We start from the raw sequence: 27,713 nt of genomic DNA on the forward strand, positions 1-27,713 counted from the left end.
AGGCAATTTGGTCTTTTGGCTGTTTTATAAAGGTCATGCGCTCCGTGTTTCCTGTTCCAGCAAATGATCCATTTGTGGCTATTTATGAATGCGACCATGGGCTTAAATTTTAGGAGGCGGGTATTAACTCCCAATTTCGTCTTCAGTAGGTGCAAAATAATTCAGTACAGCATTGTAATGTCTACTGACAAGTGCCTTTGAATAGAACTTCAAAGGAACGTGGGTTAAGCTTTCTTTTGACTGAACTTTGCTCCTAGTAAAGGGAATTTTCGATGTGTAGCTACCCATTCAGTGATTGCATAGATGACTATTAACATTCTCTGAAAATCTAGAATGAGGGCGCCCTGCCAGTTGGTTACTACGACAATGTGGATACAAATGTGATAAAAGATAAGTCTGGAAGTCGGCTATTCGAAGTCGTGCAATTGTGTATGGTACATGTAGTTCTTTCTAACGTTCTTCAATAAAAAGCGCATCGATTAAAGAGGAAGAAACTACAGCTCACCGCACTGCCGAAAACATCACTTCCGTAAATAGAGATGGCCGCAGTAGGCTATGTAACATGTAGGGAGGTGCACTAGTATTTCTTCAGTTTTAGGCACATCGATTGTATTGTAAATTTATCTTTAACACAAGGTTAAATCCTGACGTCGCTGATGTCTCAGTAATTTGATATTTAGGTTGTGGATAACCATCGTTGTATTGCAGGGCTGGAAAAAAAGCTCAACGACAAATAGCTTTACGATAATCAAGCTAGCTGGATTTAGCCAACAGGTAACGATACATGTACGTGCATGAGTGGAATTTCCTGCCCTTTCTATGTTGGCATTACAGTGTGATGATGTTATTCTTATAAAATGGAAGCATAATGTTGCCTATAACGGTTGTTTTTGTATAAGCAACGTGGTATTGTTTTCGTCGGTGTGGATGTGCGCAGTTGGATTAGACTCGATGAAGTCATCCGTGTGCGGCTATTAATAATTATTTTTGTTCACTTGCATCTTGAGTTAAAGGGTTTCCCCGAACCAGTGAATTTTATGAACAGGTTTTCTGGTTAAATGTTTTTTAAAACATAAAGCCACTGGAAAAGAAAAAAATTAATATTTTCTGATAGCCTATTATGAAGATAGGCCATATATAATGACAGGTTGTTTATTTTGTTTCACTTGAGGTAAAATCGTACGAACATTTGTTTGTATAAAAACTTGCAGGACGGACACAGACATTTATTTTCATCAGATGAAGTCATAAGCTATTAACGTAAAACATTCCAGTTGTAAATGTCCCCTTTGTGTTCCACTCTGAATGTTCCGGAATGTGGAAAACATCGTAGCCTACATAATAGTCTTCTTTTCTCCAGAACAATCCGAAGTTACCAGCCAGCAAATCAGTACCTACGGTAATACATTTCTCAGAGACAATACAAAATATGACGTCTGAAATGACTGGAGAAATTATCTCCGAGGCAGAAACCACAATATCTGAAAGATGCTTTCGTTGTTTTTTTTTTTTTTTAGTCGCATATAGATGTAGGCTGCATATGTAGCATATGGAATAGCCAGCGGCACAAATAAAATCTAGATGGACTAAAGTCACTAAATTAATACTTTTGCTCCGTGTTCGGAAATCCGCGGACAGTGGCCTAATTTCTGAAGTGGGTTGTCTGTTCTTCATTTAGTTTTCTGACGTGGGGATCGCAGTGCTGTTGTGCGGCATGTCTAAGGAGAACTCCGACAAGTCCCCCCCTAGCTGGGAGGACGGACGGCGTGACCCCGACAAGGCAAGGAACGCCGCGGAAAGCCCCGAACCCTTGGACCAATCTCTGACGAAGAAGATTCCACAGAGGACCCCCAGCCCCCAACGCGGCAGCAGGCCGCAGTGTAAGCGCAGACCTTTCCTCCTTGTAAGAAGTGTATTCCAGAAAAAAATCTAATGAAGCTCAGCCGGTGAGAGATTATAAGCATTGTGTGCATATGCCACGATAGCCATACAAATGTGGTGACCTTTGTGGGAATATACGCGTTTAATCTTCCATTTGTAACATTAGGTATAATAACATCGTAAAATTTAACATTTAAATCCTATAATTTAAAAAAGAAGGAACATTTCTGCACCTGCTTTCCCCCAAACCCCACAGCCAGTCCCCCCAAGTTTGTGTCGGTGGAGGAGCTGATGGAGACGGCCAAGGGGGTGACCAACTTGGCTCTGGCCCACGAGATCGTGGTGAACGGGGGGTTTCGGGTAACGCCCGCGCAGCCGCCGGAGGGCAGGTGAGAGCCCCTCCAGCTCGCAGTGAAGTCAGTGCACAGCCCAGCGCTTAGAGCTGTAACCCCATACCCCGTCTGCTGGCGAATCAGAGCCCTTACACAGAACGACGGTTATGCAATGCTCCAGCTGAGGTACTGGGCAAAGTCCTAGTATAGAATGTTCAGACAAAAGTAGTAGGCAACCTTCCTAATAAACATGAGAAGTTATTTCCTGTGTTTTTGTACTGATATTTATTTGGCATCAAAAAGACTGGCCTTGCGCTGTAGAATTCAGCCTCGTTGTTTTCAGTTTTTACCGAGTTTTCATTGGAAAATACCCAGCTTTTTTTGAAAAGATCTTATCAGTTTAAACCAGTGGTAACCAACCCTGTTCCTGGAGATCTACTGTCCTGTAGGTTTTCACTCCAACCCTAACAAAGCACACCTCATTCAACTGGAGATCTTGTTCGGCTGCTAATTAGTAGAGTCAAATCTGTAAAAATAGGGTTGAAATAAAAACAGGATGGTAGATCTCCAGGAACAGGGTTGGTTACCATTGGTTTAAAACGATTTTCACTCGGATTTTGTGTTTCCATGCATAAAAAAGTGTTGTTCCTATTTGTATGTGATTATGTAAACAATCGCTTGGGCTCTTTGGTGGTTGGCAACAATTGCTATGTCAATTCGGCATGCAGGATGGCTCGGAAACAAGCTTCCAGATATATAAAAAAACACAAACTAGCTGCTGATTATGCAATGAAAAGTAGTAAGTTACCAATGTTTGTAATTAAAATCAGATTTTTACCCAGATATTTTTATTGTTAGTTGTATGACCCGATTTTCACTATTAGGCAATTTTATATTATAGGCTATTTATTAAACCGATTTTCACCCATTTCAAAATATTCTAATTAAACACAGATAAATTGGCTGATTTTTCTTTTGAAAAATAAAAACAGAAACCAATGAGCCTTATGCATAATAGATGTTGACAAGGGATATAGAACATCGGAAAATCACTGGTGGGCCTATGTTCTGCTGTGTAATTTGAGCATTTGTTTTGCGAATATCCTGTAACATAGGGCAGCCCAACCCTGTTCTCACAGATCTACCGTTCTGTAGATCTTTACTCCACCCGTAACAAAGTACACCTCACTCAACAGCTAGAGATCTGGCTGAGCTAATTAGTGGAATGGAATCAGGTGTGCCAAATTAGGGTTGAAATGCAAACCTACAGCGCAGTATATCTCCAGGAAGAGGGCTGGGCTGCCCTGCTGTAATGTCACTCCGGACAGTTGTACATTTTCGCATTACTTTGCCATTATGTCAAGTCCAAAGTAATTATGAACATTTCAAAGGGCGTTGGAAAAGGACATAACTCTACTCTCCCTTCAAAATTAAGTCCAATCTGTCAAATTGGAGTATTTAATTGGTTTTGTTTTCATATTTGATGCAGCGCTGCCTTTCCATGGCTTGCACTTGCATCACACATAGTTTAGCACACCTCTTATTTGTGTGTGGTAACGAAATGAGTAAAATACCTTGTAAACTCTGCTAATTCCGTTCATGCCCTCAGTTTGGAGAAGAAGGTGAAGGACATTGTGCACAAAGCATTCTGGGACTGCCTGGAGGCCCAGCTGGCTGAAGACCCGCCCTCATATGACCACGCCATCAAGCTGCTGGGGGAGATCAAAGAGGTGAGGCACCAGAAGAGTGCTGTGTGTGACATCATCACAACAGGGATTGGACAATCCAGGGGTGAAAGTTCAGAGGTCAGCGAAGATTCTGTAGACTCCCCAGATAGTCATCTCCATACTGATAAGATTGACTGTCCTTCCCCCTTACCATTTAAGCCAAAACATTCCATTATGACATGTCTTATTAATATTTATGAAGAGACTTGATGAATTATAATATTGTAAGAATGGATGTTTAGTACTGTAATATAACACTGGATACACCAACTGGAACTTCTTGTCAGTGAAAAGTATGGAGGACAGAGGGAACGCAAGAACTGCCTGTCTTGTTTCTCTACAGAATCTGTGCTGTTAGCATTGGTTACAGTGCCGTGAGAAAGTACTTGTCCCCTTCCTGATTTCCTTTGTTATTGCATATTTGTCACACTGAATGGTTTTCAGATCTTTAGAAAAAATGTAATAGTAGACAAAGGGAACCTGAGTAAACAACAAACACATTATTTAAAATTATTCTTTCATTTAATTAATGAAACATTACATTAACTGCGTACAGTACGCAAGACTGTACGACCAGTGAACTAATACACTGTGCAGGCTGCTGAAGCTGTGCCTCAGTGCTTCCTGTAAACATGCTTCATAGCCGGTGGCATATCGAAATTGGGCTCCGGGATTCTCGAGTGCTGCGTAAGGAAGACTGTCTTTGCTGTAATCGGGTTTCCCCCCCTCGCCCCCCACCCCCCCACGATTGTTGTGAGCTTTCTGGCTGGGTCAGGAACGCTGGTGCAGCGCTGTTTCGTGGCTCGACGGCCACAAATCCGTCCGGCCAGGTTTTCCGCTGCGATTCGGGGATCCCGTGAATTCTTCGGCCCCAACCATGTCCTGGGTGTTTTACAAACTGGCACAAAAGCTCTGAGAGAGATTGGACCTGCCGGGAAGCTTGCTATGACTTGTGCACTGGGAAGTCAGCAACCCTCTGCGCCTCGGTCTCCAGTGTGTACTAACCCACAGTGCACTGAGTGGGTTAGACAGGAGGCACTTATACCCACGGGGTTTCAGTATTGCAAGCTTGAGGCTCGGTGTTTAAGCTGCATTTTTTCATCGTGAAGTTCAGCAGTGAAACTTTCCTTGCGGTGTACGAATCAATCGGGGGCGCAGTGCGATGGATCTCCGTCCAGCTTTTCGAGAGGGCAGAGTTGCAGCTGAGTGTAATGAGGCTGAAGTAAGGGCTTTTGGAGGATAGCGTCACCAGTCCGCACGTTTCGCAGACGGCGGGGCTGCGGCGGAGCGGGGCGGAAGTCGCGGACTTTGACGAGCTGATAAGCGGGGCTTTGCGTGCATTCTGGGTAAATATTTGTATGCGTTTCGTCTGACTGTGACACGTCGGCGAGGCGTCAGAGAGGGTGTGTGTGTGCCTCCCCCCCCACCCCCCCCCCGCCCACCGGCGTCTAAACATGGCCCCTCACCCGCCCTCGTCCGCAGACGCTGCTGTCCTTCCTGTTGCCGGGACACGCTCGCCTGCGGCAGCAGATCGAGGACGGGCTGGACCTGCCGCTGATCCAGCAGCAGGCGGAGAACGGGGCGCTGGACATGGGCAAGGTGGCCGCCTTCGTCATCGACACCATGGGGATGCTGTGCGCCCCCTCCCGCGACCGGGAGATCCAGAGGCTCCGGGACGTCACCGCCATCCTTCCCCTCTTTAAGTACGGCGCTGCCGGTGGTGAACAAGTGAATGGATGGATGGATTAATGAAAGAACAGATTCATTAATTAAGGAGCGATTGATTGAATGAGTGAATGAATTAATTCATTAGTTAATCCACTAATCAATCAATCAATCAATGGGTATACTGGAAAATGTGTGGCGGTTGGGCAAAGCCGTTGTTATCAGGTGTTACATTACAGGCATTTGGCAGACGCTCTTATCCAGAGCGACGTACAACAAAGTGTATAACCATAACCAGGAACAAGTATGACGAAACCCCTAGAGAGAAGTACCGGTCCAAGTGCAGGGAACAACCGCATAGTTCAACTTGGACCCTGGAGGTTAAACTGATTAACACTAACAACGAGGTGTACTGTAGGGCCCTATATTCAGTGATGGAAATGGTTATGCTGTAGGACTGGAACTTTTTTCCAGTAGTCGTTCCAACGGTATCTTGTAGTTTTATTAAAATAGAACTATGGAAGAGGAATCAAAAATGCCAGTGATGTAGATCACCTGTAGCTTAAACGAAAGAAAATAATACAACGCACAAGTCCAGCGTTAATTCACAACTATGTAGCATGGCTCGCTTCAACTAAACTGAGCTGACCGATCTCCTTTGTTGGGGAGAACTGTGTCTGTCTTTGCAGGGCAGTTTTCCCCCTGCATACCCTGCAGGTGACTTTCTCCTCAGTTATTATTTAGTCTCCAATGACGTAAAACCAACTCACCTGAGGCGCAGTGGAGTTAAAGTTTTCTTGACTTTTCTTTAAGATGTATACCCTACAGGCTGCAGGGATAGCATGACCCGCACATGAACTTTAGTATTTGGCTATCTAGCAGTATACCCTCCAGACAAAACAATAACATGGCTTGCTGTTCATACAGTCTCTTTGACATCGAGTGCTATCATAAGAGCAGCACAGATGAGCGCAGAGCACAACAGATTTGCACTCTTAATTAAATATTCAAAATGTATCGAAGAAGTTTGATTATTGAACAAACCAGTTTGACTATTGACAGCCCTATTATGCTCTGAGTTATGATAGGGCCATATTCTCAGTGATGGTGATGGGTATGTTCTGGCTCATATTCTCAGTGATGGAGATGGGTATGTTCTGGCTCATATTCTCAGTGCTGGAGATGGTCATATTCTCAGTGATGGAGATGGGTAGTATTCTGGGTCATATTCTCAGTGATGGAGATGGGTATGTTCTGGGTCATATTCTCTGTGCTGGAGATGGTCATATTCTCAGTGATGGAGATGGGTATGTTCTGGGTCATATTCTCAGTGATGGAGATGGGTATGTTCTGGGCCATATTCTCAGTGATGGAGATGGGTAATATTCTGGGTCATATTCTCAGTGATGGAGATGGGTTTGCACTGGGTTTTTCCAGGGCCATATTCTCAGTGATGGACATGATGAAGCTTGACATGGCCAATTTCGCCGTCAGCAGCATCCGGCCGCATCTGATGCAGCAGTCGGTCGAGTACGAGAGAAAGAAGTTCCAGGAGTTCCTCGACAAGCAGCCCAGTGAGTCATCCCCGATTTCCGCATTTTCGGTTTTCTCCCAAGTCTGTGCTCCCAGCACATTCACATTTTTTGTTACTCCCGTTTTACGAGGGTGAAAACATTTTTGTTTAATGCGCACCGGACCTAACTGACTGCACCTGAAAGATGTTAATTTTTACAGATGTGTGACATCACTAGGAATGGCAGGGTGGGGTTTTATAACTCCAACGTGGGACAGAGCTGCTACACGATGTGATTTACGATTTAGCTTGAGCTAATTATTGTGTTTTGCCTCGGGTAACAAAGCCTTGTAATGCGTTCAAAGACGTTAATAATTCACAGCATATTGTAGGTCCATCCAGTACTGGGTTAATGATACCGCTGTCACTGCATTGCATGTCCACTCATTGGATTTACAGACACATGTGTGCAGTGCAGTGTTACTGTGGTAAGGTTTGGTCAGGTTTATTCATAACATCCGAGTCCGACAACCTATCAGACGTCTGCATGTCTATAGAGCCCAATCTTGGGAAACCTTTTGAGTCTTTGAGTCACTGGCGCAAGGGGACCCCACGTGTGTTTCCTGGAACCTGGTTGGTGGATTATTTTTGGTACACAAACATTTGATTGGCTTATGGTATTGGAGCTGTCAATCAAACACTGATAGATAAACCATTTATTGCTGCTGTAATGTTTAAGCGAGTTAAATCAGGCTCCGCACTTCCTCCTAAAAGGGATGTTCCTGCCCTAAGCGGGTAGCTAATTGATCAAGCAGTGAGAGGTTTATTGCAGTCACAAGAAAAAGGAGAAAGGCACTTCATTATGCCATGGCTGACCAAAAAAGGTTAATGGTGAACTTGACTCAGTGGAGGGTCAATCAATCCCATGGTCAGGAAGCCAGAGGCCACAAATGTTCCTGTGTATACTTATGTTGTTACACAGTGTTTAACCCTTTAAGGTGTACAATCACAAATGTGTGATTAGAATGCTTTTACCTGAACATTCTAATGCTGATGTAACAATCACTACTCAAAACTGAAAGCAATGGAATTTTAGAACACTTACATTGGATTTTGAAAAAACATTCCAAAAAACCTACTCTTAAAAGGTACATGGCATTGCAGGCTGTGTAGTACAGTCTCCCTGCCAGTGAAAGATTGGTGATTGGTTCGGCATGGTACCCCATGCAACTCCTTTCAGATGCCATGGACTTCACTCGGAAGTGGCTGCAGGCCACGGCCAAAGCTCTCCTCAGCGGTGATTGGGAAGGCGGAGCCTCGAGCGCCGGAGCCGCCGCCCCCGTCCCTTCCATGCTCCACCCCCTGGTTGTGCATAACCACGCCTACCTGCACCTGCTCAAGTGGGACCATGCCTCCTGCCCCTTTCCTGAGGTCAGTAATCTGCAACCGTGGGGAACTTTTTATGCCTCCGCGACGGCACAGCCGTGGCCGGAGGCATTATGTTTTCGGGTTATCCGTCCGTCCGTCCGTCCGTCCGTCCGTCCGTCAAAGATGAACTGATTAGATTTTGGTGGTCAAAGGTCAAAGATCAAGGTCACTGTGACCTCACGTCCATCCCATTCTCTCATGAACGCGATATCTCAGGAATTCCTTGAGGGAATTTCTTCAAATTTGGCACAAATGTCCACTTGGACTCAAGGATGAACTGATTAGATTTTTTTGGTCAAAGGTCAAGGTCACTGTGACCTCACAAAATATGCTTTTGGCCATAACTCAAGAATTCATACGCTAATTATGACAAAGTTTCACACAAATGTCTAATAGGATAAAATGATGAAGTGATGACATTTTATATCCAAATGGTCGAAGAGAGCACTGGCTACTGGTTGGCGGAGGCATACAATCGCGAGGTGGTATTTCTAGTTTTTTTTTTTTTTTTTTGCTGCTTCCGCTGATAATGCGGGAAGCTGGGAAGTGCGTACTGGAGTTACAGCTGTTATTGAGACATTCCTTCAGGGTTCAGCCCAGGACAAGCCTTGGGTTTGCATGCAAGTAATCACCCGAGCCGTGCCAGGGCTCCAAACATAGCAAGCGTCTCGCTCTCGCCTTCAGGTTCATGTTTGTCATAATCGTGTTTTATGCGAAATCTCGCTCATTGTTCTGTAAGCAGGAAAGGACATGCGGGCGATAGTCTTGAGCAGAGATTTCAAACCAGAGTCCTGGGTGGCCACAGTGTCTGCTGGTTTTCGGGACTCCTCGACGAGTCCACGCACCTCGTTTCCAAAACCTAGTTTTTTGAAAAGCTGCTTTTGTGGAAACCATGAAAACTTGAAGACACTGCACCCCCCCCCTCCCCCCCCTCCCCCACCCGCCACCCCCACTGATTTTACTCTGAATCTAGAGCTAAATTTGTGATCTGGCTCACAGAACTCAGTGCACTTTAGGGTTGAGCATAACAACTACAAATGTTTTGTGGAACATGGTGTACTGGGGGTGTGCTGATGAGGGGGGATGTGAATTGTGGCGTGTGGGTTGTCACTGCAGTGTTCTCCATCTAATCTTTGGTTTTTAGTGCATTTTGGTTTTTAGTGGTTTTTAGTTCTTTTTTCTTCAGCAAGTTATTTCTCCTTATTAATCAAAAAATACAAATTTTTCAGACCCTAAATGTCTCAGCCAGAGGACTTCAGTGTGTCATAATTGGCCAAATATGAGAGCTTTTGCACATTTTGACACCTGACAGTAGGAGAGAATGTTCCGAAATAAATCCAAATGCCAACAACCCCCGGAGATGTTAATTTAGGTACCATTATTCTAGTATATATATATATATATATATATATATATATATATATTACTGACACAGGAAAAAATCTCACCCCTTATTGAAGTGAATGTAGACTTATGGTGGTTTGATAAAGGAACAGAAAAGTGAGAAGGTGTTGTGTTGAGCTTGCTCCTGCTCCGTCCGTGTGTTAGACTCTGCTGATGGACCAGAGGAGGTTCCAGGAGATGCAGTGGGAGGTGGAGGAGCTGACGATCGTGGCGGCCGTGCTGCTGATCGTCTACAATAATGCCGGGGCCGCCATCTCCGGCCTGCCTGGCCTCATGGACAGGCTCAAGGGCACCATCAGGCTGCTGCTGGCGGAACTGCACTCTCCGTAAGTCTGAGGACATAAGCACACACAAGCCCACATGCACACGCACCAGCAACACTGTCCCTGGCCATTACATTACAGGCATTTGGCAGACGCTCTTATCCAGAGCGACGTACAACAAAGTGTATAACCATAACCAGGAACAAGTGTGACGAAAACCCGAGAGAAGTACCGGTCCAAGTGCAGGGAACAACCGCATAGTTCAAGTTGGACCCTGAAGGTAAAACTGATTAACACAAACGAGAACAGCAACAACACAGTCTATGGAAAAATACAAGGGAGGGATGGGGAGAGGTGCAGCCTGAAGAGGTGAGTCTTCAGTCGTCGCTTGAAATGGGTCAGTGTCTCAGCTGTTCTGACCTCCACGGGGAGGTCATTCCACCATCGTGGGGCCATAACAGACAGGAGACGTGTTCTGGAAGCACAGGTGCGAAGAGGGGGAGGTGCCAGGCGTCCTGAGGTAGCAGAACGGAGGGATCTGGCTGGCATGTAGGGTTTGAATATCTTGTGGAGGTATGCTGGGACTGATCCCTTGACTGCCTGGTATGCTAGGACCAATGTTTTAAATTTGATGCGAGCTATAACAGGGTAGTGAGCAGGGGATTGACGTGGGAGTGTCTGGGGAGGTTGAAGACCAGACGAGCTGCAGCATTCTGAATGAGTTGCAGGGGTCTGATGGCAGATGCCGGTAGTCCAGCCAGAAGAGAGTTGCAGTAGTCCAGGCGGGATAGTACCATTGCTTGGACCAGGAGCTGGGTTGAGTAGGTGGTGAGAAACGGGCGGATTCTCCGGATGTTATACAGGAAAAATCTGCACGCCCGGCTTACTGCTGCGATGTTCTTGGAGAGGGACAACCTGTTGTCCATCACCACTCCGAGATTTTCAGCACAGGGTGATGATGTCACTAAGGTGTCCCCTAGGGAAATGGAAAAATTGAGGAGGGGAGAGGATAGAGCAGGAATAAAGATTAGCTCCGTCTTTCCTGGGTTGAGTTTCAGGTGGTGATTGTCCATCCAGCTCTGGATGTCCCTCAGGCAAGCGGAGATGCGGGCAGGGACCTGTGTGTCCGATGGGTTGCGTGTCGTCGGCATAGGAGTGATAGGACAAGCCATGGGCAGAGATTACAGGGCCAAGGGATCTGGTGTATAAGGAGAAGAGAAGGGGACCGAGGACTGAGCCCTGGGGAACTCCGGTGGCGAGGGGACGGGGTGGTGATACCTTACCCGCCCAGGCAACCTGGAAGGAGCGGTCAGAGTGGTAAGACTCAATCCGGTCAAGGACTGTGCCGCAGATCCCTGTTGCTGCCAGGGAGGACAGGCAACATATGCTCTGTATCTGCTTTGTGTCATTCTCTGATACAAAAACACACACACACACACACACACATGCACACACACACACACACACACACATATACACACACACACAGGCTGTCCCAGCATGCCTCCTGCTCTGCGTTCCCAGGGAGAGTCGTGAGGGCCCCTGATTGGGTTCTGTGGAGCCTGTCCAGCGGTACTGAGTCGGAACACAGACCAGGCCCCCTCCGTCCCTGCGGCGCACCGACCGGACAGGCGTCTCTGAAATGACACGTGACACGCGACGCAGCGCGGTCGCCGTCGTCAGCGTCGCCGGTGCAGTTAGCGAGCCGCGCGCCGGCCCGTCATCAGCTGCTGTTCACGACCGACAGCATCAGAAACACTCCGCTTTCAAAAGCACCTCTTTAGAATGGCGGTTTTACCCATTCTGTGTTCTTTCACCCACATAAATGTAGCGCCACTCATGTTCCTCTGAGTTAATGCAGTAGGTCTGTGAGCTCGGAAAACATGGTGCTGCTTTGTAATTAATTAATTAATTAATTAATTAATTAATTAATTAATAAAAAGCATCACCGTGATTACTTTTAACATAATCACTTCTAATGGCTCTCCAGCTATTTGCATTAATTATGAATCTCTAAATTAGTTTACCAGATTTCTTTCATGTTTTGTTTCTGTTGCCCCAATAAGCGCGAGTGTTGCTACACGATGCTGATGATAGCGTTTTTTTTTAGAAAAGCAATCGAACGATACACATCGCCACGCGTGAGGCATTGCACATTACAGCTTTTATTCAGCCGAGTTTCCTGGCTGTACGAGTCCCTGTAGGTTTCCGCTGACAGGTGTCCTTTGAAACTTCAGTCAGCGTCATGGCCTCTCATTTGGGTCCCTCATTTCACGTGCATCTCGGACCTGAGTGGCAACTTCGCTAGCTGCGGGAAAAACGCCATATTCTGCCTTCATGTAATCTAATGTACGAGTGAACCAGCGCTGGTGTATACGGCCAGTTGGCTCGTTTAGCCGGGGTAACTGGTGGAAACGAGAACCTGAAAACACACCGGCCCTCCGGGACCAGAATCGCCCACCCCCCTGCCCTGAAGCTTTCGCACCTCGGCCAGCAGCTTTTCTGCAGGAAAGGCTGGAGCTGTACAGGTTGTAATGGTAAATGGTAAATGGACTGCATTTATATAGCGCTTTTATCCAAAGCGCTTTACAATTGATGCCTCTCATTCGCCAGAGCAGTTAGGGGTTAGGGGTTAGGTGTCTTGCTCAAGGACACTTCGACACGCCCAGGGCGGGGTTTGAACCGGCAACCCTCCGACTGCCAGACAAAGTTGGTGTCTCTTGGCTCCTCCTCGCCCGGCAGGTCGTTCAGCGCGGACGAAGCCTTCGCCACCATCGCCGAGCGGATGTGCGAGGAGGTGAGGAGTAGCCTGGCCCAGCACGGCTTCTCGCCATTCTCCTGCGACCGCCAGGCCGTCCTGAGGGGTCAGGTGGCCGCCGTCCGGCTCCCGGACAACTCCATACGCAGGCTCATCGGTAACCGCCACCCCGCCACGGTCACCATGGCTACTGGTTTTACCACCGTAAAAATCCAGTGCCCTCTATATCCTCTGCAGATCAGTAAACCCAGTTACGTAGCGATGAAGGTTTCTTTTTACTGCTGGTTAGGTTTAGCTAAAGCTTACAAAATAGCTACAAGCTAAGCTAACGAAAGCTAATGTACCGTTAGCGAGCTGATTAGCCTTTTTTATTTCTCATGCAACATTTATTTTAGTGGATAGTAGTGTTCAGGACCTATCAGGATGGACATCAGTACTGGTGATTTGATTGATATCCAAGGGCACTTTGATGCATTTATGGATCTAGAACAGCTTTAATTAATAGGTATCGGCGGACACAGCTTTCAAAACACAGGGAGCTGGATAGACAATGATACTTAAAGAGAAAAGCTGGTACTTCCAAGCCACCAACTTTTTCATGATGATATTTCACTATGGGCAGGGGAATTCCAGGGAAAAATATATTTTATGTTGTTTACTTCTAAATTGACCTTCCGTGTAAATTCACTCCTGGAAACTGCACAAATGCACCAGCTGTGGAATATCGAGACAAATTTCCACTTTCGGTTGGACAGTGATGTCACCGGTACGTTTAATTGTATTGAAATAAACATTCAAAAACCTATAAACATGCCAACTGCACTAAAGATGAGGGACTACATATGGCAAGCGCGGTTTTCAGAATCCCAGTTTCTCTGTAAGTGACTTTTATTTCCCCTAAATTCCTACCAGGGGTGGCCAGCATTTCAAATACATTGGTTTGAAATACGTGCCTGCATTTCCTATGTAATACGGGTTGCTCGCCTCATTGATTTATATGGGTGCCTCCCTGCAAAAGAACCTACATCTCCACCATTACGATTGCAGTTTGTAGACATTTATTTGGGTATTTGGACATCGTTACATGATTAGATAGGGGGTTGTTTTCCCAGTTTGTTCTCCAGGGGGTGTGTTTTTACTCTGTCTCCCCCCCCCCGTCCCAGACTCGCGCATCCAGACCTACCTGCTGGGGTTCCTGGAGTCCGGCCAGAGGGGGTGCCCCGCAGCCCTTCCCGGGGGCCTGGCCCCCGTCCAGAAAGAGCTGGAGGAGGTGGCCATCAAGTTCAGCCGCCTGGTCAACTACAACAAGCTGGTGTTCGCCCCGCACTACCAGAAGATCCTGCAGGAAGTCCTGAGGGGGGAGGGGGGCTCCTCTCCCGCGCCCGGCCCCACCCTCGCCCTCACCGGAGGGGGCGACTCCTAGACACCGCCCTTCTCGTCTCCACAGGCCGGCCTCCGCGTTAGAAAATCCACCGACATCGCTAGATTATCAGATCCGTTACCGCCCCCTTAATGGAAGCGACAGTCAGAACACATTCGCAAGCGCAGCAGAGCACGCCATTCATTCCAGTTTCGCACCCCGCGTCAGTTCTCAGTGCCTGTGGCTTGAAAACCGGGACAGACATTTTGTTTTTAGCAAACGCACTGCACAAGCATGAGGCTTTTTATGGTGTAGGACCCCGATTCAGGGGATAGCAAGTTAGTATTATTATTTTTTTAAAAACTTTTTAGTGGGGTCACGCCGGCGTCGTTTCCGCCAGGCGGCCACGGCGCGGTGCTCAGGGCCGCTTTCGGTTAGGGAACGTTCCGTTTGACCGCGGGGTAACCCGGCCTCTTCGGCGTCCGCCGTTGGTCGGTTTTCTCTCTGGGGTTGCCAGGTTGCCCGTGTGCGGTGTGGCGTGGCCCGAGGAAGCGGATTCTTCGGACGAGAGCGGCCCTTGTAGTGTCGGGGCCTGGGCCTCGAGGCAGGGAAGGGACCAAACGCATTCACACGCCTGGTACATTCATGAAAACTAGCGAGCGCGAAGAGATGATGTTCTCGAACATAACGGACCGGGCTGTTATGGAAAAACAACTTCAGCGTTAAAGGGAGTTTGGGCCAACCCATTTGTGAGTAACTACATTAGAAGGGGGGGGCAGAAAAAGAAGGTCTTTTGGCCAAGACCGTTCCATTGATTGAGCATGCCAGGAGCTTGTTAGGGTTTACGCAAAACGATTGCGGGCAGATTCGAGCGTATCGATTCATTCGTTCGGTTCGGTTCTCTGACATTTGGTGACGATTCTCGACGATTTGGTGGGATGCCGTCGACGCGGTATGATTCATTACATTACATTCATTACAGGGATTTACAGCGCTTTATCAGAGACTTACATTTACTGCATTACATTGATCCATTTACGCTGATTCTGAAGCAATTAGGTTAGTACTTGCTCAAGGACAAGGCAGTGTCCACCGGATCACCTCGACCATTGTTACAGTCTAGTCCTACCCACTGTGTCACTCCGTTCCAGAAAACAGAATTCCGTTTCCAGTTCGAGTTCATCTGAACCAGTTCCTTGTCGGTCATTTGTGGTAAAATGCATTGACTAGTTTATCAGCATAGCTCAGTTTTCTGCAGGTACAGCACTGGAGTCCCAACTGACACATACAGCGTACAGCAGGGGTGTCAACCTCCAGTCCTGGGCGGCCAGAGTCTGCTGGTGTTTTTACGTGTTTCAGCACGCCTGACTAATCCAGGTATTGGGCAGAGGCGTCGCTAGGGCGGTGCGGGGGGGTGCGGACCGCACCAGGTGACACCGAAATGACAGGCAATAAATTGTTTGTGCAGTGTTTTGTGTAGTGACGTCTTGAAACAGCTAGTTTCTCCAATGCAGTTTACTGCTGGTTGATGGTATTAATGTGACGAGAAGCGCTATGTCGTTTGAATGCATAACATGCAATTCCTTGCACCCACACCCGCCAGCACCCCAGAAGAGTCCACACATCCTTTTTTCAAGGTGTATTCAAGGCCTTAATTGGCAGCTGATTAAAGGGTAACCATAAAAACCCACAGACACTGCAGCCCCTCCAGAAATCGGGGTTAACACCCCTGGTGTAAAATAGTGTGCATTAAGTGTGAGCAACAGAGTATAAAGGCTCTATTTAAAGGGGGAGTAGTGAGCTTCTATAGCTCTATAATATACTGAAATTAGAGTACTGTGTAGAGGTTTGTGTCCTTCGTACAACATTAATATTACCATTTATGAAACATTAATATTACCATTTATGACCCAAGCCATTAGTGTACATGAGCACTCAGTGCTCTAGTTATGTAAGCTTTTGTTTGTTGATTCATGATTGTTTTCATGAATTTGCCAAGATGATGAAATGAATGTATTCTGGAAGACAATCGTGTGGATTACTGGATTAACGGTCAAATGGCTAAATAAAAATAGCCACGTGATGGTCCAGAAGTTGAGAGTATTGTTGAAATTGCCACCAGATGGTATTCTTTGCACACAAGACTTTGAAGACTCGCGGTTTTATTTTTTGCTCACAAGTTCTGCTTGGTTTTGAGAGTTTTGTGTGTTGGGTACTGTATTGAGCTGGCTTTCTGGAGTGTGATTGAGTGGTTGAAAGAGGGAGCACGTGGTTTTTTTTTTTAAGTTTAGGTAACTGGTTATTTTAAGGCTGTACTGTTAAGATGTAGAACATCTTAATATGAAGAATTTAATGTGCTTAGCGGTCCGCTTTTGCCTTTCCTTTTGCAGAACGTTCACAAGTCGTGGGCCAAAGCCACTTAATATTTATTTCTAGAATGTTCATCTACAGTGTAGGTGAAGGTATGTTGTTGGAATGTCACTTGAAGGAAACCAATGGAAGAGCTACGTTCTTGCTTATGTGATAACCTGTGTAGTGTCGAACTAACAGCCACAGACAAATAAAGAGTCCCCCAGCCACTGTTGTTTTTGGGTTTCCTTTCTTTATTGGAAGGAAAAGTTTACTCCATTTGTGAAACAGGATGAGTCGGTTTCACCGTCTATGCCAGAACTACATGAGGAAAAAAAACAAAAAAAAAAAACGACTAATGTGTTCAATCAAGGGTTTCCATTAAAAACTTTGTACAGTATAACTGTCCAGTTTTAAAAATAAAACTGTTAAAAAGCAACAACAACAAAAAAAAACAAAGACTTGGACATGCGAGGAGGCCGAGCCTGAAGCGTAAACAGTGACGTCCGTTAAAAAAAAAACAAAAACGGAAAACGGTCAGGCTGCTGTCCATCCCGCGGGTGGGGGGGGGCAGGGGGGTGGGGGCCGGAGCTCCAGATGGCCCCACTCCAGTTCGAGAAGAGGCCCGGGGGGAGGGGGGGATCAGGAAGTCCATCGAAGAGTCCCTCGGGCGCGGAGGCCCACGTCCTTCGAACGCGCGGCGATAAGGGGGATGGAAAAACGTGTCGACCAATCGGCGGGGGGCAGGGGCGGGGCTCACCGGATCCTCTTCTGCTGGCGGGCCCTGTAGATGTCGTGCACGGGGGGCGCCACCGCCCCCTTTTCCTCCTCCTCGTCCGAGTCGGCGTTGGGCCTCTTCAGCGACTTGCCGATGATGGCGCCGTGATCCAGGGGTCCGTTTCCCTCGCTGGCCAGCTCCGGCTGCCGACCTGTGATCAGCTCCACCGCGAGGTCCACACCTGCACACAGCAGGGGCGGGGTCAGCCAATCGGATACAAATAAAACTACCAAAGTACACAAATACTGAGCTATTCAGATTATTTCCATTTGCTTTTTTCCATTTGATGTTTTTTTCCTCTTGAAATGAAAAGCATGAAAGAAATGAAAGCATCTTCTACCGCCACTCATAGGAAGATGTGGTTGTTCTTTGGAGAATGTTTTTGGTGTATGTTGCGTGGAATTTACATTTCAACCAGTGGGGGTGTTAAGGCTTAGTGGGCTGCCAATCAGAAGTCATCATTTGAGTGAGTGAACTTTCAAAATGATGAAACTAATGCCAAACAGGCTGGTGGGCAAAGGGTGAAGGAACTCACTTTCTGGAAGTGTACACCTTCTGAAAGACTCCAGCAGCTCGTCCACCTGAACAAACGGGCCCTGGAGAGGACGGAAACAGATTTATCAGCCAATCACAGCAGCAGAGCCCGGCTGACAGCGGCAGTCTCCGTTTCTCCCAGCTTTCTGCCATTACAGACAGCATTACAGAGCTCATGGTGTCACAGAGGAGCATTACAGAGCTTATGGTGTCACAGAGGGGCATTACAGAGCTTATGGTGTCACAGAGGGGCATTACAGAGCTTATGGTGTCACAGAGGGGCATTACAGAGCTTATGGTGTCACAGAGGGGCATTACAGAGCTTATGGTGTCACAGAGGGGCATTACAGAGCTTATGGTGTCACAGAGGGGCATTACAGAGCTCATGGTGTCACAGAGGAGCATTACAGAGCTTATGGTGTCACAGAGGGGCATTACAGAGCTTATGGTGTCACAGAGGGGCATTACAGAGCTTACGGTGTCACAGAGGGGCATTACAGAGCTTATGGTGTCACAGAGGGGCATTACAGAGCTTATGGTGTCACAGAGGGGCATTACAGAGCTTATGGTGTCACAGAGGGGCATTACAGAGTGCAGGGTGTCACAGAGGGGCATTACAGACCGTGAAACAGGTTGGCGGGGGCAGCAGCTTCATGAGGATGACGGCAGCGGGGGGCACTGGGAACACCCCTCCTGGAACGGGGTGCAATCCTGGAGCTGGGGGGGGTAAAAAAAAAAAAAGAGTCACGTTAGGGCAGATCTGTCTGGTCGGTCCAAGCTCCCGCTTTCAAAACGGAACCACCCCCGCCCCGTCCAGCTGCGAGCTCGCGGGCCGGTTCCACACTCACGAGCCAGGTGGCGGGGCTGGAAGGGGATCATCTGGTTGGTGTCGGGTTTGGGGTACTCGGGTTTCCGGTCGGCCTCGTCCTTCTGCGTGGGCGCCGAGGGGGTCACCACCGTCTCGGGGATCAGAGCCGCCAGTTTGGCACGGGACACGTCCTGCAGGGGAGGGGGTACACGCGACTGAGTTTCCCCAAACATCTGCTTCAGGCGTGTCAGCCTTATATATTTGTGTATATATATAGTATAGTAATGCAGCCCATATGAAGAATTAAACTCTGTGGAGAGCTTGCTTGGCAACAGCATAGGGCCCCTGATTCTCATGCAAGGTTGGTCTGGTCCAGGTTCAAGAGCCAGAGGGTCAGGGTTGCAAAAAGCCATCAATCATTCTTTATTTCCTACAGCAGGGGTGTCCAATCTTATCCGAAATGGGGCGGTGTGGGTGCAGGTTTTCTGTTTAAGCCCCGCACTACGACCCCCGATTCAACCGATTAACTGATCAGGGTCTTCAGTCAAGATAAGTAGATAAGCAGAATCGAGTGCCTTCATGAAGGGCAAAAACTGCACCCATTTCAGATAAGACTGGGAACCCCCATTCCACATGCGCTCTGCCTGAATTTGGGTCATAAAGTACAGTCGAAGGGGCTCGACATTCACTTGACTAGTCATCCGAGCAGACGGGCCAATCGAGACTGTCCAGCGGCTATACTCCCTTTCCCGATTGGTCAGAGGAACCGATTACACGGTCATGTCCCCTCACACGGTTAACTTGGGTTTCGAGCAGTCCCTACTTTTTAAGGTGGAAACAAAAGCAGCAGACCTTGCCGACTCTCCGGAGTCAGGGCTGCAGCTTAAGCCCTACACCTCAGTCTGTGATTGGCTGAAAAGTCTGAACACATCGTTTCCGCGGACTAAAATGGCTGCCGATTGAAAGGAGTTCAATTCGACCGCAGCCCTCCAGGAACACGGTTTGATACTCATGATTTACAGCAGGGGTAACCAACCCTGTTCCTGGACATCTACCGTCCTTGTAGGTTTTCGCTCCAACCATAACAAAGCACAACCTCATTCAACAGCTAGAGATCTTGTTCAGCTGCTAATTAGTAGAATCGGGTTTGCCAAATTAGGTTTGAGATGAAAGCCTACAGGATGGTAGATCTCCAGGAACAGGGTTGGCTACCGTTGATTTAGAGCAACAAACGTCTGCAGGAGCCTTAATTTCGACGAAAGACTGACATGCAAAACTATACAATTTACTAAAAAGTACTGCTGCGTAGGCAGCAGAATGTTTCAAGCTCTTGCAAATATTCAGCCTATGCACAATGAGACCATTAGTTGTAGAGAAAAAGAAACCACATGGCCCTACCTTGTAGCCCAGAGCTTTGAGCTCACTGGAAGAGCAGGGGTACAGGTCCATGAACTTGTATCTGTCCACCAGCAGGGCCGTCTCCTTGCCCTCGTACTCCTCCCTGAAGGCCGTGAACCGCCGCCGCTCCACCTTCAGGATGCTGGCCAGGTCCCCGATGTTGCTCTCGAAGGCCAGGAACCGGGCCCAGATCTCTCTGCATGGCACACACACACGCACACACAAACACACACAGGCACACGCGCATGCACACACAAACACACACAATTTATTGACAGGACACATCTAGAAAACATCCAGGACATTTTGGAATTGGGAGTGCACTGACGAGGGGAAGGTGCTAAAATATTAGATTAGTTTCAGAATTGTTTTTGAGTTCTCGGCTGGATTTATCATATAAATAAGTCTAAATTGTTAATGTTAACATTCAACGTTCCCCTTACGCAAGAAAAATCCAATATTTTCCTTACCCGGATTTGTCAGGGGACAAGCTTCCCGATGTCAACACTCTCTCGAACAGAACCCTGGTGTTATTGTCCTCTGTCGTGGAGGAGAAAAAAAACAGATGGCACGGAAAAAATAAACAATTTGGTTCACCTCACCGAGATACTTCCCGCATGTTATTTTTCATGACTCCTCGCGTAGTCCAATTAAAAGCGGGTCTGTTCGCGATAACGGCAAGCCTGTTATTTACCACACGCCGTTTCTCCGCGACCCGCGAGTAAGCGAGACTCCTTATCAGATTGTTGGCGGGCTATCTGATAAGGGGCTTTTGAAAAGCTATCCGCTGTCAGTTTAGCAAAGCCAGTCGCCAACATCCGCGAACCTGCCAAGTCAAATACGCGTCCCCATGCGCAAAATTCAGTACGTAATCGCAAAACTCCGAACCATGCAGAAGCTCAAAAACTGATTATTTAAACACAATTTCTCCAACGCGCAACCGATATGATCGCCGTACGACGGATGTCTTTATGACGGCCTGACTGGACGAAGCTTCGCTACACGAGGTTTAGTAACAGAATAAAAATAAAAACCAAAGCACTTACCATTGAGGTGAGAGAGGTAATCGATATACGCAAGGATATACTCCGGTATGTCGCCATATTTCTTCAGTCCGAGTTCAAATATCTTAAAGGCCACCGACTTATCCTGTTAAAAAAATTGATAAACAAACATGAGATGGATTCTTATGTTCAGGGTATTAAGTCAACAGCTGTGTCAAGCTGAAATCTCAGGCAGCCGGCTTCTTTGGAGGAAATAAACTCTCGCCGTTAGTTCTTTTAGGTAATTTTCTTTTTAATACAGCCACTTCACTCTAAATTGAGAACATTTCCCCTTCGAAAGGACCAGTCATTTGTGGCCCTTCTTCAAATGCACCAAGGGTGCTCAACTGTACTGAAGCACTGAAGATTAAATAAAAGTATGATTTCAATGAACACATAGTTTGCTCTGGTTTTTAGGATTTTGCTGACAACAATCCACAGGCTGGGTAATAGTGGCATATAACTTGGACCCAATTTAAAAAGGCAAATTCAACCTTTATTTAAAGGGCAGGTCACGCTTCTCTAACACGTGACCAGTAGTTTAGCCTACAATTACCATTTAATAAGTATGTCTCAGGAGCTTGAACCCCAGTCTTTAAGTAGTTTAAGCTACCGTTATATCAAACTTGACACTGAATAAGGTTTTAAATTCGAAAATGAAACTCAAAGCAAGCAGGTAGATGGACTTACAAGCATTTACAAATCAGTCTTCTAATGCTAAATGAACTGATACGTGCATTTCGTATTCCAAACTAAACAGGGTTTATTATCATAACTGTCCAAGAACTTTAAAGATTATTGATAACCTTAAAAGCTGGTAGTATAATGGTCAGGGAACTGGACCTGCAATTCAAAGACTGCAGGTACAGTTCCCAGCTGGGCTAAGGTGGAAGTGGAGCCGCTTCAGTACAAATTTTGCACATAGACAGAAAGTGAAACAGCCACGCAATTCACTCTCAATAAAGGCATACAGTAAATAACTCAATTTCAAAACTCCAATCAGAAATACAATTTAATTACATTACATGTATTTAGCAGACATTCTTTATCCAGACTGACTTACACAGCTTTTGTAGGTATCCATTTATATACCTTGCTCAAGGGTGAAACAACATCAGTGTCCTACCAGGGAATCGAACCTGCAGTCTTTGGTTCACAGGCCCAGTCCCCTACCCATAACACTGCACTGTAAGCGTTCACAAGCCCAGTCCCCTACCCATTACACTGCACTGTAAGTGTTCGCAGGCCCAGTCCCCTACCCATTACACTGCACTGTAAGCATTCACAGGCCCAGTCCCCTACCCATTACACTGCACTGTAAGTGTTCACAAGCCCAGTCCCCTACCCATTACACTGCACTGTAACCCGAGCCCACTTAACTGCAGCTAATGTGTCGCAGGCCCACTTAGCTGCAGGCTGAGGCTCGCAGGCCACTTACTCGAGGCCACTGTAGAGCTCGCAGGCCCACTGTAAGGTCGCAGGCCCTGTAGGCTCGCAGGCCCACTGGCGTCGCAGGCCCACTGTAAGCGCTCGCAGGCCCACTGTAAGCTCTCGCAGGCCCACTGTACGTTCGCAGGCCCACTGTAGCTCGCAGGCGCACTGTAAGCTCTCGCAGGCCCACTGTAAGGGCTCGCAGGCCCACTGTAAGGGCTCACATGCCCACTGTAAGGGCTCGCAGGCGCACTGTAAGGGCTCGCAGGCCCACTGTAAGGGCTCGCAGGCGCACTGTAAGGGCTCGCAGGCGCACTGTAAACGTTCGCAGGCGCACTGTAAGCGCTCGCAGGCGCACTGTAAGCGTTCGCAGGCCCACTGTAAGGGCTCGCAGGCCCACTGTAAGGGCTCGCAGGCCCACTGTAAGGGCTCGCAGGCCCACTGTAAGGGCTCGCAGGCCCACTGTAAACGTTCGCAGGCCCACTGTAAGGGCTCGCAGGCCCACTGTAAGCTCTCGCAGGCCCACTGTAAACGTTCGCAGGCCCACTAAGGGCTCGCAGGCCCACTGTAAACGTTCGCAGGCCCACTGTAAGCGTTCGCAGGCCCACTGTAAACGTTCCAGGCCCACTGTAAGGGCTCGGCCATGGCTCGCGGCCAGAGCGTCGCCGTAAACTTGCACCCCTGCCAGGCCCACTGTAAACGTTCGCAGGCCGCTGAAGGGCTCGAGGCCGCTAGGCTCAGGCCCACTGTAAACGTTCGCAGGCCCACTGTAAGCGTTCGCAGGCGCACTGTAAACGTTCGCAGGCCCACTGTAAACGTTCGCAGGCCCACTGTAAGGGCTCGCAGGCGGCGGCTGACCTTGCTGCAGTAGTACTCCATCAGGGCGGCCGAGACGTAGACGTGGTGCCGCGTGCGCATGTCCTCGCGGGCCTTCTTGAAGATCGTCCGGCCCGACTTGATCCCCTCCGCCCGCCTCGCGAACTTCATGTACTGGATGTAAACCTACCGTTGGGCAGAAACGGGTGAAGGGGATTATAGAAAGAGAACATCCTCGTGCGCGGGCCTACTCTTAGTCAAAATAATCGGGAGGCGTTTCAAGTCAACCGTGATGTGGTCAGAAAATTATCTGATGATCTAGCGATTGGGTCTGCAGCCCAGGTCCTGGAGAGTCACAGGATCTGTAGAATTCTTGATTAAAGCGGTTGATTACACATTTGACTCGCCTCTTCTGGTGTTTCGGGTCTAAACTCGTTACTAATTTTAAAGTGAAAGCAAAAGCCAGCAGACCCCGTGGCTCTCCTGGACTGATGTTCTAGTTAATGCAAAAAATCCATCAATGATGGAAAACAAAGGAATACTACAAAACATAAATTCAAAGTGGTGTGTGTGGGTTCCTCCGGATAAGAGCGTCTGGTTGGATGCAAAAAAAAATGTACGCGTGACTGTAAAAAAATGCAAAGCCATCCATTTCACCCGAAAACCGTGCGAGACAGAAGGAAACCCCGGGGGTTTGTTCTAAAAATAAATTTCCCTGGTTAGTGCGCAAATCTTCCCGGGGACACTGAACGCGAGGAACGAAGAGGAAACCAACCTGCACGCGTTTAGAACCGGAGTTCAGAAAGAACAGCGGATGAATTTTCACTGGCGGGGAAGAGCGATGCTCTCGAAACAGAAAGCCTTACCAGCGTGGGGTCGATGTCGTCCATCGCCAGGAGCCGATTGTATACGCTGTGCACCTTCTCGTGCTTCATCCGACTCTGGAGGACAAGATTGAGAATTTTACAGTTGGTTTATTTTTATTTGTTTATTTGACATGGACATCGCAGAGTCACTGGGCGGTCCCAGGACTCACAGCAAGCTGAATTTCATCTGCTGCGGCTGAGCAGGTAACCGTAAAAAAACAGAACACGTAAATACGATGGACATCTCAAGCATACAATGTTAAAATGCACATGATCATATCACCATTATGAGTGAAAAGGAAGTGGATAAAAACAGTACTCCATGTAGCCACTTCATAGTTTATTGGGGATCACATTATTGACTTGTTTTCAGCCATGTCAGGTTCATTACTGGGGACTGTAATGGAACACTGCTTTCAATGGATAAGAACTGCGAGCACATAGGATTTCATCAACAGCATTTCTGAATTTGGTCCGTTATGCACTTCATTAGACCCTGTGTCGGAAAAAAGTACATTTTTATTGTGCATACCTCCCGTAACAGAGGGAACAGAACTGAAAAAGGAACTGAACTGGATGCAATCACTCAATGCCCAGGTCAGTTAGAGAAAAGCTTTGGATGACTGTAATCGTGCATCATAAAATAATCCTCCTATAGCCCATGTTTTCAGACTGGCAGAAGGCCAAGAAGCATTTATGGCTTCACTTATCAGACGTATGATAAAAATACAGATGGAGGTTCTCAATACAGTTCAAATGAAAATAAAAAGAACAGACAGGGACAAGGTTCTGTTCCTCCATTCAAACTGAGTGAGCACGAACCCTCCACATGCAGTAGGGCTGTGCTGCCGTTTCTACAGTAGGCCTGTGCTGCTGTGTCTCTACAGTCTGGCTGTGCTGCTGTGTTTCTACAGTAGGGCTGTGCTGCTGTGTTTCTATAGTATGGCTGTGCTGCTGTGTCTGTACAGTAGGGCTGTGCTGCTGTGTTTCTACAGTATGGCTGTGCTGCTGTGTTTCTACAGTATGGCTGTGCTTCTACAGTAGGCCTGTGCTGCTGTGTTTCTACAGTAGGGCTGTGCTGCTGCCGTTTCTACAGTAGGCCTGTGCTGCTGTTTCTCTACAGTATGGCTGTGCTGCTGTGTTTCTACAGTATGGCTGTGCTGCTGTGTTTCTACAGTATGGCTGTGCTGCTGTGTTTCTACAGTAGGCTGTGCTCGCGTATATAAATACAGATGGAGTTTCTCGTTCAATGAAATAAGTAGAAGACAGGACAGGGTTCTGTTCTCCATTCAAACTGAGTGGCGCGAACCCTCACATGACAGTAGGGCTGTGCTGCCCTTTCTACAGTATGGCTGTGCTGCTGTGTCTGTACAGTAGGGCTGTGTGCTGTGTTTCGTACAGTAGGCTGTGCTGCTGTGTCTGTACAGTAGGCTGTGCTGCTGTGTTGTACAGTAGGGCTGTGCTGCCGTTTCTACAGTATGGCTGTGCTGCTGTGTCTGTACAGTAGGGCTGTGCTGCTGTGTCTGTACAGTAGGGCTGTGCTGCTGTGTCTGTACAGTAGGGCTGTGCTGCTGTGTCTCTACAGTATGGCTGTGCTGCTGTGTTTCTACAGTATGGCTGTGCTGCTGTGTTTCTACAGTATGGCTGTGCTGCTGTGTCTGTACAGTAGGGCTGTGCTGCTGTGTCTGTACAGTAGGGCTGTGCTGCCGTTTCTACAGTATGGCTGTGCTGCTGTGTTTCTACAGTATGGCTGTGCTGCTGTGTCTGTACAGTAGGGCTGTGCTGCTGTGTCTGTACAGTAGGGCTGTGCTGCCGTTTCTACAGTATGGCTGTGCTGCTGTGTTTCTACAGTATGGCTGTGCTGCTGTGTTTCTACAGTATGGCTGTGCTGCTGTGTCTGTACAGTATGGCTGTGCTGCTGTGTTTCTACAGTATGGCTGTGTTTCTGTTTTCCTACAGTATGGCTGTGCTGCTGTGTTTCTACAGTAGGGCTGTGCTGCTGTGTTTCTACAGTAGGGCTGTGCTGCTGTGTTTCTACAGTAGGGCTGTGCTGCTGTGTTCCTACAGTATGGCTGTGCTGCTGTGTCTCTACAGTAGGGCTGTGCTGCTGTGTTTCTACAGTAGGGCTGTGCTGCTGTGTTTCTACAGTAGGGCTGTGCTGATGCTGTGTCTTCATCTCTTCAGTCTTTGACCCAGCAAACTACTGATGCTACTGCAGGCACACTCTTCTGCTCTCGTCAACACTTAATCTCTGTCCCCTTGTCGCCAGATCTGCAAGGCCATCCTCTCCCAGCTCAGGGCCCACTGACTCCCTCCACACAACACAAGGACCTCAGGACTGGTCGCAGAGACAGAGTACCCAGCTACCGCTCCCTCCGCTCTGCATTTTCATCCGTTATTTAAAAAGGGGAGCTCGGAGAGTTTCTCCCCCGTCCTCTCGGGCGGCTGCTCACCTCCTCGTAGTCGGCGAAGGAGAAGTAGAGCAGCATGTTCTTCTTCAGGAGGGTGCCGATGGCGCGCTCGTAGATGTTGGCCGCCTCGTCGCTGAACAGCTTGGCGTTGTTCATGTCCTGGAGGAGAGCGGGAGGTACGCACAGTCAGCGCCGTGACACCCCCCCCCAAACCCCTGCTGTGTTATAGTGCTGTGACCCCACCCCCACCCCCCACTCGAACCCCTACTACGTTAGTGCTTTGACCCCCCCACCCGACTCAAACCCCTGTGTGTTATAGTGCTGTAGACCCCCCCCCACTCAAACCCCTGTGTGTTATAGTGCTGTAGACCCCCCCACTCAAACCCCTGTGTGTTATAGTGCTGTAGACCCCCCACTCAAACCCCTGTGTGTTATAGTGCTGTAGACCCCCCCACTCAAACCCCTGTGTGTTATAGTGCTGTAGACACCCCCCACTCAAACCCCTTGTGGTTATAGGTGCTGTAGACCCCCCCCACTCAAACCCCTGTGTGTATAGTGCTGTAGACCCCCCCTCACTCACCCTTTGTGTTATAGTGCTGTAGAGCTCCCCCCACTCAACCCCTCGTGTGTATAGGAGTAGAGCCCCACTCTCTAACCCCTGCTGTGTTATAGTGCTGTGAGACCCTCCCCCTACTCTAACCCTGGCTGCTGTTATAGTGCGTAGACCACCCGCCCCCCCCCCCCAAACCCCTGCTGTGTTATAGTGCTGTAGACCCTCCCCCGGATCAACCCCCTGCCTTGTTATAGTGCTGTGACCCCCCCCCCCACTCAAACCCCTGTGTGTTATGTGCTGTAGACCCCCCCACTCAAACCCCTGTTGTTATAGTGCTGTAGACTCCACCCACTCAAACCCCTGTGTGTTATAGTGCTGTAGACCCCCCCACTCAA

The 27,713-nt window shown here is 48.0% G+C and overlaps 2 protein-coding genes across 7 annotated transcripts in view; one reads left to right on the forward strand and one right to left on the reverse strand.

The window, feature by feature from the left end:
• The first annotated feature begins 507 nt into the window (after positions 1-507).
• On the forward strand, positions 508-14,685 carry tcp11l1 (t-complex 11, testis-specific-like 1). 6 transcript variants are annotated; one of them, XM_064312426.1, is made up of 11 exons: positions 508-786; positions 1,361-1,399; positions 1,679-1,880; positions 2,138-2,270; positions 3,823-3,943; positions 5,423-5,643; positions 7,043-7,179; positions 8,359-8,549; positions 10,095-10,276; positions 12,956-13,128; positions 14,135-14,685. In XM_064312426.1, exons 3-11 carry the CDS (start codon positions 1,715-1,717, stop codon positions 14,392-14,394), a joined length of 1,584 nt encoding a protein of 527 aa, XP_064168496.1. In that variant the 5' UTR covers positions 508-786; positions 1,361-1,399; positions 1,679-1,714; the 3' UTR covers positions 14,395-14,685. The 6 variants fall into 6 exon arrangements, with proteins under 6 accessions (XP_064168496.1, XP_064168497.1, XP_064168492.1 ...); XM_064312427.1 differs by having other exon boundaries at positions 508-774; XM_064312422.1 differs by lacking the exon at positions 1,361-1,399 and having other exon boundaries at positions 508-790.
• Positions 14,686-16,913: 2,228 nt separating this feature from the next.
• The window catches only part of LOC135241753 (cleavage stimulation factor subunit 3), a 33,863-nt gene continuing 23,063 nt past the window's right edge, over positions 16,914-27,713 (reverse strand). The window contains exons 12-21 of the mRNA XM_064312407.1: positions 26,808-26,924; positions 24,355-24,429; positions 23,531-23,674; positions 21,245-21,347; positions 20,669-20,738; positions 20,199-20,394; positions 18,841-18,991; positions 18,615-18,709; positions 17,994-18,054; positions 16,914-17,639 (exon numbers count right to left, since the gene is read on the reverse strand). Coding sequence (XP_064168477.1) covers positions 17,437-17,639; positions 17,994-18,054; positions 18,615-18,709; positions 18,841-18,991; positions 20,199-20,394; positions 20,669-20,738; positions 21,245-21,347; positions 23,531-23,674; positions 24,355-24,429; positions 26,808-26,924 — 1,215 coding nt within the window. The 3' untranslated portion in view covers positions 16,914-17,436. The remainder of the gene's footprint in view (positions 17,640-17,993; positions 18,055-18,614; positions 18,710-18,840; positions 18,992-20,198; positions 20,395-20,668; positions 20,739-21,244; positions 21,348-23,530; positions 23,675-24,354; positions 24,430-26,807; positions 26,925-27,713) is intronic.

This window comes from Anguilla rostrata, chromosome 16, assembly GCF_018555375.3.
Source record: "Anguilla rostrata isolate EN2019 chromosome 16, ASM1855537v3, whole genome shotgun sequence".
Lineage (NCBI taxonomy): Eukaryota > Metazoa > Chordata > Actinopteri > Anguilliformes > Anguillidae > Anguilla > Anguilla rostrata.